This window comes from Anolis sagrei, chromosome 4 (genome assembly GCF_037176765.1).
Source record: "Anolis sagrei isolate rAnoSag1 chromosome 4, rAnoSag1.mat, whole genome shotgun sequence".
In the NCBI taxonomy this organism is placed as follows: Eukaryota; Metazoa; Chordata; class Lepidosauria; order Squamata; family Dactyloidae; genus Anolis; species Anolis sagrei.
In genome coordinates this window covers 155,034,409-155,050,196 of record NC_090024.1, presented here as the reverse complement: position 1 = coordinate 155,050,196, position 15,788 = coordinate 155,034,409, and the positions used below count along the sequence as shown (strand labels likewise).

The following is a 15,788-nucleotide window of genomic DNA, read 5'->3' as shown; positions in this document are numbered from 1 at the left end:
CAGCATTCTAGGATTATTTATTTATTATTATTTATTTACAGCATTTATATACCGCTTTTCTCACCCCTAAGGGGACTCAAGGCCCTATATAATGAGGATGGGTAAAAGGCCCTATATAATGAAGTCCTTTGTCTCCCAATGCTGATTCTGAGGGTTCCCAGATATCTTAAGGGAATTGTGTGGGTTCTTTATGTTGTTGTTGTTGTTGTTGTTGTTAAGATGTGATCATTGGACTGAGTCACCCACTAATTCCACTAAGACAAAGGGCCCTTCCACACAGCCATATAACTCAGAATATCAAGGCAGAAAATCCCGCAATATCTTCTTTGAATAGAGTTATCTGAGTCCACACTGCCATATATCCCAGTTCAAAGCAGATAGTGTGAGATTTTATTCCGCTGTGTGGAGGGGGCCAGAGACTTCCAAGACACCACAACAGTAACCCATTTTATGGCAGTGATAATTCTACAGCCCTGATGATGTATACTGGGAATATATTACATCCATGATCTTGGATGAAAATTATAAAAACTATTGTAGACACTTGAAAAGCTTCTTCTCCACTAGTTTGCCAACCAATCAAAAGATGTATCAGGTTAGTATTTCCAGAACATATTTTCCTGTTCTGTTTTGTAAAATGGTTTTCTTTCCAAGTAAAACTAAAATTACTTTGCTTGGATCTAAAACAGAGGTTCTTAGCATTATTCATTCAAAAGACTCTTTTGGGCAAGTGAAAACCATTGATCTTTTTCAAAATGTAGTGGCGTATAGTTTTATGACATTCAGCGTGTCATACAATGGTTTGTATACACCAGGACTGTGATCATGTGTTATCTACCTTTGGGTCCAACAACTGTCATAATTACAAAAAAAAGATGAGAGTAAGCATTTTTTTTTAGATATGCACATACTGTAATATTTTATCAAATAAATATGACTGTAATGTATTCCATATATTTATAAGGGTAGGAAATGCTAAATTTCAGTTAGAAGTCAGAGAAACTAAAGGTTTATGTGGGGTTTTTTTCAGTTTAAGGATGTCTAAATGGAGGTTGGTCTCAATGAAAAATTGAACCCTCACCCAGTTTGCTCTTCTCCTTTCTCATGGTTTCTTGGCGGAAATGTAGTGCATTTATGATATTTTTATGTGTTTATAGTAAGCAACAATTACATTCCTGCTTCATGGTTAACACTAGGTGTAATTTATTATTTTCTGTGGCTTGAGCCATTTATGCCCACCTTTCTAGTAATATTAATAAAAGCCTTTTATTGTTTTCAAAAAGCGTAATATTTTCCACAACAAAAAGCACACCTCATCTTTGACACATAAATTAAATAAAGAAGACAAAATGTAATATTCTTTTTAAATGCAAGGGTTTATTAGAAAATTATCAGTTTCATTCATGGATCCCTTTGCTTGGATAGGGATTGGACACATTTCTTTGGGTTTCATGGGACTTTTACAATACTTAAATTAACATATGTGCAGTTGCCTAGGAATGACCGACTGGGCCACACATAAAACAATATTCCAGGTTAAACTTCAGATGAGAATTGGCAGTAGATACACGCTTCACTGATCACAAGAGCAGGCCACGTGGGATCGAACGGTGTCTACAAAGTCTTCAGGTTTTTCAACAAGTTTTGACATTTCAGTAGGCAAAGTTGTCCCTAGGAAAGAAGAAAAACAGGGGAAAATTTATCAGAATGGATGTTTTGTAGGGGAAAATGCTTTTTTAGTCTCAACAGCTAAAGAACAAACTAGACTTTTGCTTGCTTTCTCTTCAATGTCTCTTCTGATGTTTTTCAGTTTCAAGGGAGGCCTCCAAATAGCAATTGAGGGAGGCAATTTTGATCAAGATAGCAACACAGAGAGAACTCTGACTCTTTCCCGTATCCCTTCTTTTGGAAAATCAAGAAATATCTTCATAGCGCCCTGAGCACTGCACTAAACCAGGTTTCCTGAGTTTATAGAGTGCCCATCTACTTTGTAACTTCAGGAAAAGAAAGAGAAAGAAGAGTAATTTTAGTCCTGAGTAGCAGATGTGACACAGACTTACCAGCTGACACACAGTGGAAACCGGCAGAAATCTCACTGGTTTCAGTGGGCAAGCACCCTTCTTGGCATTGCAGAACGGGATGGTTGGAAACACACTGGGAATTTTCTTCTGCAGCCAGCACTGGATTCTCATGTGTCACTGTTGAGTGCTGCAGCTTGCAGGCTACAAAAGAAGAAGTAGGTTAGTTTAAAACCTTGAACAGAAAACCGGTGAACAGAAAACATGAGAAGGCACTTTGCCTAGCAGCCCTGCAAAGTCGCCAACTACCAGCCATGTCGGTTGTAACAAAAGAGTCCACTTACTTCCACCTAAGGCATCAGGAACGACCCAGGACTGGGCAAAACTGACAAGATCTTTGGCCAAGTAGCCACTTGGGGTTCTGAGAGGTCCTGAATATCCACCGTACAATTCACAGAGACCACAGGTCAATCCAATCTTAGGAGTCACCGCAACCTTGATGAAAGGATGAACAGCATTCATTGAAACTTAATTTACATTCAGGATGAGGAATAATGTAGCTACATCCATTCAGTCTCCCAAGGAAACATTGAATTGGGGGTATGGTGTTAGTGATTGCATTGCTACCTAAAAACAGGATGGGAAGACCTTAATAGCAATACAATGGCAAACACGTCAACACACAAACATATACTCAAAATAGTAAGGATTGTTTCTTGCAGGTTATAACAGAAGAAGTAGGGGTCTGTGGCTCAAGGAAAACCCATGATACTTTCTGGCTGCAGCAGCTGGTGTTTCCTATGCCAATGGATGTTGAATCAAAACAGAGTTCCTGTTTCCATTTTAAAGGAGATGTCTAATGTGCTGAAATGATGGGGAGGGGTTGTGTGTCAAGGCCCAAAATCTTGAGTAGAACTTTTAAAGTTCTGCATAACACAATCAAAGTGGATTGGCTGCTCCATCAAATCTCAAACCATCATCCATCGTTGCCCTCGGCAACATCTGACCAGGATGCAGAGAGAGAACGAGATGTAGAGAGAAGGCCAAAAGAAAACACAAGTTTGGATTGGGACTTTGCAAATCATATTCCAGTCTGGAAAATGATTTGCAACAAGAAACATACCGTGACTTCACGTCCATTATAGACCAGTCGCTCCAGTCCATACTTCTCCATCTGCAGAGTAATCTCGTTGCCTCTTACTGTAACAATGATACCATTTGTTTCTGCAATTTAAACAAAGAAAGGGGTTAGCTATAGCAAATAAAATGGGCTTTGAACTAAATTTCATGCTCTTGTACAACAGGAAATTCCTGTTCATCAACTTCCCATAGTCTATTTCAGTCTATTTTATAATAAAAAGGAGATAACCTTTCTGTTAATCTGTGTTACCTATTTAGGTAATATTTTCTAGCCTGTAATCCGAGGAACAGGCCACACTCATTTAGTATTCCTCCTACCCTCAAGTTAAACTATTGATGTTTATCTATTTGTTGGCCACCGTCTGCCTCAAATCATGACTCAAATGGTTCAATCTGGGTATTCATTCATACAGTCTTGTACGTACCTCTGAGATTGCGTAAGGAAGGCTCATTGCTCTGTATGGTGGTCCCATTCATTACTAACAAAGATTTTCCATCATGATTCTTGAAGACAAACTCCCTGATAGAAAAATAAACATGCAATAGAGCATTGATCTTCTCTTGTGATCACAATTCCTGAATTTTCCAACACTGAAATCAGGTCATCATCAAGAAACTAAATTTATCAAGCACTCTGAAGCTCTCTCCTCATTTATGTTCATGTTGTTTCAATTAACCATTTTTATTTACATATGCTTAGCATTGGCAAGGCATTACAGTGCCTTGAAGCTGGATTGAAAAAGCTAAACAGTATTTAGATATATTTTGCCCATTTGATGATTTGCAAGACTCAAGTTCTTTTTTTCATCCCAAGAAAAAACTCGCTTACTGCCATGTTTGAGCATACTTACGTGTAGCCCATGGTGGCATTGACCAGTATATTGTTATCAGGTTCATATTTAACCAACACCATAAAGTTTTTGTGGCAGGTACAGTCTTGTAACAAGTCCAGAAAACAGCCGGGAACCAATCCTTTGCTGATGATTCGTCCATGGAAAGTTTGGATTGTCCGACCGCTTACTTTACACATACCTAAAAGAGAGGCAGCAACATGAATGAGAGAAATAACTACTTTTGGAGTGATCCTTAGTGCTATGTAAACAGCTATGATACAGTATAATGATTTTTTAAAAGAAAACAAATTAATACAATTAGATTGGACAAGATTAGCTTGGACCAGTAACTTTGATAGGGTGATTTTCTTTCTGAATGCTAAATTACTATTTATTCTTTCAAGTCAACAATAGCAAGTGTTGGGGTTTGCCACAAATTATCTGATACTTCTAATATTTTATTGCTTACTATTACTCAGTGTATTAGTTAAACATATCTTAAATGTTATATTTGTATATTTCCATTTTTAATCTTGTTAGTTTGTGCTATTTTATATTATGATGTTTATTTATTGTTTATGATTTGATCTGTTTTGTCACGTCTTGTTGGCACTGAATGTTTGCCATTTTTTTCTGTTCTACACCCCCCTGAGTTCCCTTGGGGAGATAGGGCAGGACAAAAATAAAGTATTATTATTATTATTATTAGTAGTAGTAGTAGTAGTAGTATTTTATGGTTCGGGTTCAGTTCTCCATTGTTATTTAAAGTTACAGAATCATGGTGGTAATGGAACTGCTTGGTACAATTATAAAATCTTTTCAGAGAAATAAACTAAAATGTTAGGAGAAACTGATCAGGACTTCCTCTCATACTAAATGGCTTAAAGCAAAGAAGGGGATCCTCCACTACCAATAATTTCCATAGCTTTCACTGTCTGTCATCCTGGTTCAGATTGATCACCCTTGGGCTAAAGAGTGTAGAAATGGTAAAAACCTCACCATTCAGACTGGTAAGGACTCTTGATGGAACATCAATGATTTTGGAAGTTTTGATAGAATCGAGCGACACTTCAAATGGAAGCATGAGGTCCTCTTTATAGAGAGTATTCTGGAAAGAAATATGAAAAATGATTAAAAATTAAGCATAGCAAAAATCTGTCTTTCCCTTCAGAGTTTTCATGCACTGATACTTTGGCATAGATTGGGATAACTGACCCCTTCCATCCTCGTGACCATGGCGTAGCTGCGTGGAGTGGTAAGAGCCAGAACCATTGAAAATTCTCGAGAGGGGTTTTTTTCAATTCTATGTGAATGTCCCAGCATGTATGCCATTCCAGGGATTAGTTCATTGTACCTGTTGAGAAAGGAAGGAAGAATCGCATTATCCAATTTAATTAATTTAAGAGACACCAGAGGTGAATCCCACATGTACAAATTAGAAGAGACCACATGGGTCATCCAGTCCAATACCCTGACATGCAGGAAAAGTACAAAGTACCCCTGGTTACCACTCCCAGCCATCAATGCTACCCTTCAGGATGGCTCAGAGGTTCTGAGAGTTCTCATTAACCCACAGTTAATATGTCAGTTTCCATGTGGGACAATATTACTTTAGAAATCCATACACTTCTGGAGATATCTCCCTATCAGTAGTAAGGACACTGACTGGAATATGGGTACAAGTGGTAGTCTGAGTTGGGGTCACCACAAGCCTAATCTGCATTCTCAAAAGAGTTACTTGTATCAGAAAAAGGGCCTCTTTTTTCAGGAGACTACAGGAATGAAACATGCCTTTTCCATCTGATTTCTTGCAGGACTCAGGGGACAAGGGCTGATCCAGAAGAGAGAAAAAGTTTCTGAAAGAATCAACTGTTTCAAGTCCAGTTTTTAAACTTTTTCCTGCATATTCTGAGATATGATCCACCCTTTTTAAAAAATATCCCAGGTTTCCTTCTCATTTCCTTCACTTTCTCTTCCCGCCTCCCCCACTGATCACATGATACATCTAGATATTTCAGAAATGAAATTCCACCCATTTCCACAAATCATTTTGTGCAGGAACAAAATTTGGGACTCTCAAAGACATTTCCCCTTATGGATGAGCCTTAACACTCTGTTTTCTGTCATAAACAAAGCTTTTACTCACGGTTTTAAAATGTCAGACACTGTGGAAGGGATCCTGGGGTATGCAAGTTTCCAACGAATTGCTGGATGATCAGCCAACCAACCGGTCTCCACTTCAGTTGTGACCTCGTATTCCTTGCAATCCTGGCCTGCCTTCAAAGATGACTGAGAGGAAGAGAAAAATGTTAAATACAACTTATTCAAATACATCACTCACCCCTGGTTGTCTTGTTCTGTGGGATCACCTGGATGACCTGATGGGACTTACCTTGGCTTTGTAAGGGTTGACCATTCCAGATTCCCAGCAGATAAATGGCTTGCCTGGCAGTGTAATGTTTGTCGCAATCAATCTTAGCCAGTTGGGAGCTTTAAATACCACAATGTCAGATCCATCTGGCTTGGCATCACGACGGATGAGGCGAATATGAATTTTGAGAACTTCCGTCCCTTTTCCCTAATAGGAGAAAAGAGGAAAAATATTTTGATTGATGCTTTTAAAAATTGTCGCTTTGAATGGGAATGTACTCATTAGTAGGAATATCAGTTTGAAATAGATTGATATAAAACCTGTCTTCTTACAGATGACTTCTGTCAATAAACTAGGCCACGTGATATTTTCTCTAAGGGTCCATCCAGATAGGGCTTTAAATACAGGAATTCCCCTTTTTAAAAAGAGGGGTGGCTAGACTACGTCAGTACTAAATGCGCTCTGAATCGCTACAATGGAATGAAACCAAAGGAGAAATTGATCCCCTTTTATCCTGTTTCTGCCCAAAAGATATGCATCGCCGTATGTCTGTGTGACCCTGCATTCCAAAAATCAGTATTTTCCTTCTCTCCCCTCTGTGGAGACTGCTCTAGCTGATGTCCCTTTTATAAAGCCCAAAACAGCCGATCAGCTGATTGGACGGTCAAACAGACACACTGCTGATTTAAAGGAAGCACGAACAGAGAGCTATCAGAACTCTCTGAAACTCTATTTTACACTGTATAATATTAAACAAAACTTTAGTAAATAATTAGGGAAGGGAGAAATCTGATTGAAGTTTTTTTAAATTCACTCTGTTATGTACTGAACCTCATATGCACACATGCAAAAAATACTTGTATTTATTATATGGGCATGTACATCAAGAAATCCTAATTGGATGTCCCCCCACAAGGGTCTTCCTCCAGGGGCAAATCAAGAATGGGCAACTGAACAGATTCAGAAGTGGAGTGGGCAGATCAAAAGACAACCTGGCAAAATGGCACTACCTAAAAGAATCCCCTACCTTGTGTGACTGTGGAGCTGAACAGACAACTCTACATCTGTAGTCTTGTCCACTATAACCTGCCTCATGTACAGAGGAAGAATTGTTGGAGGCTACAGACAATGTCGTTGCTGTTGCCCGTTTTTGGTCAAAAAATATTTAGCCACTTGTGCTCCTTCTATTTTTATCAGTTTTATACTAATTTATGCAATGCTTTTGATATGAAAGAAATAAATGTACACATATACAGATCAGTGCATAACCATATATATATATATTTTAAAATCCGACTGATGTCCTTGTCTTCCTCTCATTTTATCCCAAGACACAGAAGGGAGGCCAGTGAGGGTGGCTGAGGAAGAAATCCTGGGACCAGCAGGTCTGTGTGGGAACTTGCTCTTTTTAATCCCATGTTTTGGTATTGTCTGGAAATGCCCTATGTTACAAGTCCAGTTAATATCAAAAGCCAGCTGAATCTTCTTAACAGAGCTGCCTTGTTTGGGGTCAAGCAAAATATGAAGAAGAACAGGTCCATAGAAATGGGCATAGATCACGTAATTGTTTGCCCAGGCCTTTGAAGCTATCCTCTCACCCCAGTCGATGTAACCATCAATGCTGATTTAACCACTTGCAGCTTATTCTAGAGCTACACCTGCTGTCTGTTAAGGAAAAGGTCCAAAAGGGCAACCCATAGACTGGAGTCTTTACACTCTACTTTGTTATGGTACTAACCGGAATATTTCTATCTTCCTCACTGCTGGAGCTAGAAGTTGCAGTAGAGGAGCTGCTGCTGCTGCTGCTGCTGCTCCTTGGCCTCTGTTTGCGATCAGTTTCCTTGGTCCACTGCAAAAATCAAAAATACCCTTAAAGCTTGTTGTGCCACGCTTCAAGTCTTAAGGAGAGGCGAGTAAGAAATAAAATGAATTATTATGTAGCATTATTAGTTTTATTAAGGCTCTTTCTGCACTTCCCTGTATCTCAAGAAGTGATGCCAGATAATCTGATTTAAACTCTGGTTTATTTCTCTGTCTTTATCTGCTTATGGGGAATTTAAGTATTCACTTTCAATAGCTGACCAGGTTACCATGTTTTCTTGGTTTCCTTAATTTTAAATTTTGTAAAGATTTCTCTTCATTTGAGGATTTTAAATTGATGTTCATTTTATTTTATCTCTGTGTCCTTTGCTTAATCTCTGTTTGTGTATTTTAATATGTATTTTATAGAGAAACGTTTTGGTGTGTAGCTTTTAGAGAGGTACGTTTTAATATATGTATTTGTGATGTTTTTGCAATGTTTATGTCTTTTAATTGTTCTGTAATCCGCCTCAAGCCATGGGGAGAGGTGGGTAAGAAATATTATTATTATTATTATTATTATTATTATTATTATTATTATTATGCAGGGCAAACTCCAGACTGAACAATGAGGGAGGCTCACATTTGTAGAAGGTGGATTTTCTTTATAGCCTTTAAGTGTCCATGGGATACCCTCATTTTACCAACAATGGTGGCAACATTTAGATATTTAAAGTTTAAGAATACTCTACCTTGCAAATTGTAAGTGTGGCAATGGAGTGATGGGCATGGTGGTTTACCCACCGCTGACACTAAAGAAGAGCATTAACAGCATGGGGTTGGGAATGTTACCTTTTTGTAACTATGTATAGTGTCTCACAATTATACCCAAGTAGATTAGACTCATTGAATCAGTGAGGTTTACTTCCATGTTGACCATCATCATAACTATGTATAGTGTCTCATAGTTAGGCCCAAGTAGATTAGACTCATTGAATCAATGAGGTTTACTTCCACGTTGACTATCATCATAACCATGTATAGTGTCTCACAATTAGGCCCAAGTAGATTAGACTCATTGAATCAGTGAGGTTTACTTCCATGTTGACCATCATCATAACTATGTATAGTGTCTCATAGCTAGGCCCAAGTAGATTAGACTCATTGAATCAATGAGGTTTACTTCCATGTTGACCATCATCATAACTATGTATAATGTCCCACAGTTAGGCCCAAGTAGATTAGAACCACTGAATCAATGAGGTTTACTTCTGTGTAGACCACCATCAATCCAGTAGGCTACACAAACTACAACCATTCCATCCTATAATTCTGTGATTTCTCGAACTGGCATAGTTACGGAGAACCGAATTCCCCGATTTATGCCATGAAGAAACCATGATTGTGTTAAATCACTCTTCCAACAAATCCAACTTTGGTATTAGAAGGCAGCACTTTAAAACACATTGGATAAGAGGACCAAGGGGAAAATATTACAGTTTGGGATTGATAGCAGCATAGAGAAATGGTGCGGATAACTGGAAAGGTGAACTAGTATGTCAGATAAATCTATTAGTTTAAGTGCAATATCAATATAAGAAAATACAGATAATGTTTTGTAATCGTTTCCTGGCAGAAATATTGGCTAACTTTTTCTAACTTTTTCAAGTGGCACCTAATCAACTGAACTAAAAATCTTACCTGCTGTTTGACTGATCTGAAACTGAACCGGTAAATCTCTTTTCGATCTCCCTTTAGAAGAATAGAGAAAAAAATATTGAATGAATGAGAGTGCTCTTTTGCCTTTCCACTGATAGATCTAATGATGACAAAGAACAATAAGATAAATTTCTCAATGATAACTGAAAGCTGCTAATTTTGATAAATTGAAGTACTGATATTTCTTTAAACTAGGTCCTATTTACGTTGCCATATAATTGCAATTTGAAACTGCAGTATATGGTCAGTATAGACTTACATAATGCAGTCCAGTGTAGCTATATATAATGAAAAAAGTACAAGCCTAAAGCTATTTAGCAAGACCACAACAGCAACATCAGTGTGAACTTCTGACTGAGAAAACAAGGGACTTCTTCCAACAGACTGTGCCATATGCTGCTCTAGCATGCCAACACCTCCAAGTGACATGAATATCCACCATGCTGATTTCCAATGGCATCGCATAGATACAAAATGGTACTTATGGAAGAAAGCTGTACATACATTATCAGCTTCTGAATTCTACTGAATGATTTTTGAACACCAAGAAACAAACACATGGACCTGCTTAACAGTCTGTACGGAGGATTCCCCATAATGCTAGCTGGAACACTGAAATATACTGTTGCACTTTTATCTCATGTGAGCATAACTGCTTCTCCTCTAAAACCAGGTTGATCTACTTTCTGGGTATTAAGCTTTCTCAGTGGAGCCCTTCCAGTAGGATTTTGCCCAATCTAACATTTCCAAATTGTATTCAAAGTAATAGTGACATAGTTACCTTTTTGGAAATCTGAGAACTTTCACTGCTGCTGCTGCTGCTACTGTCACTGCTGCTGCTGCTGCTACTGTCACTGCTGCTGCTGCTACTGTCACTGCTGCTGCTGCTACTGCTGCTGTCACTACTGCTGCTACTGCTGCTACTGCTGTCACTACTGCTGCTACTGCTGCTACTGTCACTACTGTCACTGCTGCTACTGCTGTCACTGCTGTCACTGCTGTCACTGCTGCTGCTGCTGCTACTGTCACTGCTATCGCTGCTGCTGTCACTGCTACTGCTGCTACTGCTACTACTACTGCTGCTGTCGCTGCTGCTGCTGTCACTGCTGTCACTGCTACTGCTGCTGCTACTGCTGTCACTGCTGTCACTGCTACTGCTGCTACTGCTGTCACTGCTGTCACTGCTGCTACTGCTGCTGCTGCTATCACTGCTGTCACTGCTGCTGCTACTGCTGCTACTACTGCTGCTGCTGCTACTGCTGTCGCTGCTGTCGCTGCTGTCACTGCTGCTACTGCTGCTGCTGCTGTCACTGCTGCTGTCACTGCTGCTGCTGCTACTGCTGTCACTGCTGCTGCTGCTACTGCTGTCACTGCTGCTGCTGCTGCTACTGCTGTCACTGCTGCTGCTGCTGCTGCTGCTCTTGTCACTACTGCTACTGCTGTCGCTGCTGCTGCTATCACTGCTGCTGCTCGAACTGTCTCTGGATCTGTGGCGGTGGGAGCGCTTGCCTCCACGGTGACGTGTCTCCTTGCTGTCACTGCTGCTGCTGCTGGTGTCACTGCTGCTAGTGTCACTGCTGCTAGTGTCACTGCTGTCACTGCTGCTATCATCTCGCTTTCTATCTGGCTTTTGTTTCGTTGGAGGTTCAGAAGAGGAGGAGCTAGAAGAGGAAGAGCTGGTAGAGAAATCTGTGATTTGCTTGGAAGGTTTCTTTGTATTTTTGCTTCCACCCTGGAGTAAGATTGAGAGGAAGGTACAGAAAGGCCATTGTTATCAACAGGAAACTTCTGAAATAAATAATTTATTATTTACTTAAGGTATTTTGAAAGGGAAATAAAATGGAATACAGCAATATAAACAAAAGTACGATTATATACAATTAGTAGACATTCATTAAATCAAACTTTCAAAACAATGTAACTAATAACCGTTTTAAAGATCCACTCAACCATTCCTTTTATTAACCATCCAGGAAGGAGAGGAACCTTTGTGCATGTTGAAAAAAAATGGTGCTGGTGGCTGTGCCCTCTCTGGCAAAAAATATTGTGGTGCCATGTTTAGCTGTAGCTGAGAGAATTGGATCTACAAAATGTGCAGTTAAATAAGATTCACTCTCAGGCAAGCATGAAGATAGCAGCCTGGGACTCTTGAATGCGATTGTCACTCAGCATTAAACATCATGTTTTAATATAAGACATGATTCATTATTGGGATGGCACAAAAAACTATAATGGTTTTATAGGGCCCCTTCTACACCACAGATAATATTCCAGATTATCTGCTTTGAACAGGATATGAGTTTTCACTGCCAGATAATCAGGGATAAGCAGATAATCTGGGATCAGATCCTGAGATATAGGGGCAGTGTGGAAGGGGACTAGATCACCTCTGCTTATCTAGTGTTGTGAATAAGGCTAGAATGCCTTTGGTAAGAATGGCTGTATCTGCCAGTGACTTACCTTTTGCTCACATGGACCTTCATGGACTATTGTGATTGTGTTTCCGCTGTCCCTGAGGAAAACATTTAAAAACAGCATTTAAAACAAAGAGTACATGATATTACCAATAACATCAATGAGAACTCATGTTTTCATTGCAGGCATCACCCAAAACTGGAACTTCTAGTTACTTCTGAACATTCAGTTTCAATATGTAAGCAAGTATCTTAAATCCATAAATACTGAAATGGTAAAGGAAATGGTAGGAACTTTAATTTTGTTATAGAAGGATGTTTTTGTGATCTACTCACCTTTTGGCAATACAGAAGAGACATTTGTTACCATAGGTGTTGCCGTCACTGCCACAAACGGGGGCACTCTCAAGTGTGCATGCAGCGTTCTCGCCCTCAGGGGGAAATGCAAAATTTCGGCACTCATCCTATGAAGTAAAAGATAGTTGTGGTGATGGCTACCATTTTTGCTGGTGCTTTTCGCAAACCTCTTTGGTGTAATCTCCCAAAAGGAAGTTTTGTAATGTTAGTTTTCTTTTTTCTATTTCTGTGCTCTTCCAGACTGCAATAAAGACCTGTGAGCTCTCAAGGTATTTTTGCATGTTGGTTAACACTGTACTCATTTATTCTACTTGAAGGAGGCCTCTGTTTCTGGCAACATATTTTTAACACAAAAAATCTATAGGAATGTTGTTTGATTAAGTTTTCCTACAGGATGATAAGCACATTTTCAGTTCTACACATTATTAACGTATTATTGTTTGTGTATTTGTTTAGAGGTTAGAAGATTCTAGCAAAAAAGTCACTGATCCACTGTAACACTATAGTTCAAGAGTTGCAGAAGATTCCCATGAAAGGCTTCATCGTGACAAGGAGAGTTTTCTTTGGGAAAAAATTATAATATTTCTCTCCAGTTTTTCACTATGAAGTCTCTTCTGTCACTGAAGCCATTATAATAAAGGTGAACAACACTATATAGCACTTTATATACTGTATATACTTGAGTATAGGCCTAGTTTTTCAACCCCTTTTTTAGGCTGAAAACGTCCCCCTGGGCTTATTATCAAGTCAAGGTTATTTATTATTTTGCTTTATTATTATTATTATTATTATTATTACATGTATTATTTTACTCTATTATGGTTATTATTACATTTATTATTTTTACTCTACTATTATTGGAAGGATGGATAAGCACATTTACATTGAAGAAGGTTACAATATTGGTTTAATCAGAGTTGGGCAGTTTTATCTTAAATCACAGTTTTATGTATATATTCAAAATCATTTAACCTACTGGTGCCCCAATTAATGTAATTTTATTGGTATCTATTTTTATTTTGTAATTTACCAGTAGCTGCTACATTTCCCACCCTTGACTTATATCCTAGTCAATAAGTTTTCCCAGTTTCTTGTGGCAAAATTAGGTGCCTCGACTTATAGTCGGGTTGGCTTATACTCGAATATTTATGGCAATCAAAGTGAAGTCCACGACATGTGAGTATGGAGGAGAGCACACCACAGACCACCTATTACAATGCATTCTGAGCCCTGCCACATGCACAATGGAGGACCTTCTCATAGTGACACCAAAAGTAGTCCAGGTAGCCAGCTTCTGGCCAAAGTACGTTTAGTATAATGCCAAGTTTTTAACTTTGTGTTTAAAATACATTTTAACTGTACTTTCAGTTTGCTTCTGACACGATAAACAAACAAACAAACAAACAAACAAAAAAATAAGGAATAAAACTCATTTGATACCTCAAATCACTGCAGTATGAAAAGATGGTATGAAAATAAGGCTTCCTCCTGTATATTTAGGACTGGAATACTTGGGGTGTGTGTGGGGGGGGGGGGCTTTAAAGTGGTATACTTTCAGCACAACTTTCTCTGTACCGTGTTTTGCGTTTGACTTAATGGGATAATTTATGGTCTGTGTGATATACTAACCTTTCCTCCATACTGTTTGGCCTCTCTTTTCATCCTGGATTGCCCAAGACCAAGTTGGATTTCTCCTTTGATCTTCTCCATAGCAACAACTGAATGGAATACAATCCACACATGTGCATTAGAAAATGCATGTAACATCCTAAACACCAATATAACTGTAAGCAGAATATTCAGGTGACATGAGGATGATACCTGGAGTCAGCACAAGCCTGGCTGTATGTCTTTCACCTAAGAAGTGCACCCATGGGTTCCGGAGGGGCACAACATCATCTGTTTTCTCCACAGTCTCCCAGCAGATCCTCGTCTGGAACAAGGATAGTGCAGCACACCAATCTCTAGTGTCTTTTTTGTAGGAGGGCCTTGATTGCTGCAGTGAATATAGTCTTGTAAGTATTTCATAAGGAGCAATGCAGTAATACACAAGGTGTACATGGAGAAGAGAAGAGTATGTTACAGAATAAATAAAATCCCAGTGTAACGAGATAGCTGAGTCACACTGGACACATTTTGGGATTATCTTTCAGATTTATTTATTTATTTATTTATTTCAAGTACTTCTACCCCGCCCTTCTCAACCTCCCTCTCAAGGGGGACTCAGGGCGGCTTACAACCGGCACAATTCAATGCCAACAATTCAACAAGTAAAATACATAGCAGCAGTAATCACAAATAGTTAAAAACAATCAATTAATACCATAACAACTAATAGAAAAACCAATCTAGTGGCTAACATTCACCGAGTTCTAAAAATCTGTAAGTCCATTCAGCATTATCATAATCCTTTCCAACTCTGGTCGTCATTACCTTGTCAGTCTGCCAGATTACCCAAAGGCCTGGTCCCATATCCATGTTTTCAACTTCCTTCTGAAGGAAAGGAGGGATGTCGATGACCTAATTTCCCCAGGGAGTGAATTCCACAGGCGAGGGGCCACCACTGAGAAGGCCCTGTCCCTCATCCCCACCAGCCTCACTTGTGATAAAGGTGGGGCCGAGAGCAGAGCCTCCCCAGAAGATCTTAAACTCCGAGGTGGGACATAGAAGGAGATACTATGGGAACCATTATAGTCCTTTCAGCTTTTGGGCCATAACGACTAGCTTGCTAATGAATGACTTCTTATTAAAGTGTCTAATTTTATGAGTATTTCCCTCATACATCAGCATATTAAAACAAAACCTATACGAGTACTCAAAAGCTACAATTAATCTACAAACAAGGGAATATTTTTTTCAAAATCATAATAAATAAATATAAAACATGTGTTCTTCCATTAAAATAATAATAATCAATTATCAGACTTGTCATCAACAGCCTGAAACATCAGGAAATTATTATATTCCCAACAGGACATGCTTACAAATGCATGCACACAGAGGAGAGCCTTACTTTAATGCCACTTTTCCTTGACTGGAACTCTTCATTCAAGATATCCCCAACAGGTCTTCTGGGAAGGACTCGAGCTTTCTTCTCATAATCCAGATGCCTTGCAACAACATGTGCTTCATGGCT

The 15,788-nt window shown here is 39.0% G+C and overlaps 1 protein-coding gene across 1 annotated transcript in view; it reads right to left on the bottom strand.

Annotated features, from left to right (window-relative positions):
• Positions 1–1,357: 1,357 nt before the first annotated feature.
• LOC132774089 (vitellogenin-2-like) overlaps positions 1,358–15,788 on the bottom strand; it is a 29,050-nt gene continuing 14,619 nt past the window's right edge. Inside the window, exons 23-40 of the mRNA XM_060773843.2 lie at positions 15,666–15,786; positions 14,474–14,648; positions 14,282–14,370; positions 12,632–12,759; positions 12,342–12,393; positions 10,663–11,613; positions 9,864–9,914; positions 8,101–8,211; positions 6,384–6,569; positions 6,138–6,280; positions 5,207–5,345; positions 4,991–5,099; positions 4,010–4,190; positions 3,584–3,678; positions 3,142–3,242; positions 2,363–2,513; positions 2,061–2,222; positions 1,358–1,671 (exon numbers count right to left, since the gene is read on the bottom strand). Coding sequence (XP_060629826.2) covers positions 1,574–1,671; positions 2,061–2,222; positions 2,363–2,513; positions 3,142–3,242; positions 3,584–3,678; positions 4,010–4,190; positions 4,991–5,099; positions 5,207–5,345; positions 6,138–6,280; positions 6,384–6,569; positions 8,101–8,211; positions 9,864–9,914; positions 10,663–11,613; positions 12,342–12,393; positions 12,632–12,759; positions 14,282–14,370; positions 14,474–14,648; positions 15,666–15,786 — 3,043 coding nt within the window. The 3' untranslated portion in view covers positions 1,358–1,573. The remainder of the gene's footprint in view (positions 1,672–2,060; positions 2,223–2,362; positions 2,514–3,141; positions 3,243–3,583; positions 3,679–4,009; positions 4,191–4,990; positions 5,100–5,206; positions 5,346–6,137; positions 6,281–6,383; positions 6,570–8,100; positions 8,212–9,863; positions 9,915–10,662; positions 11,614–12,341; positions 12,394–12,631; positions 12,760–14,281; positions 14,371–14,473; positions 14,649–15,665; positions 15,787–15,788) is intronic.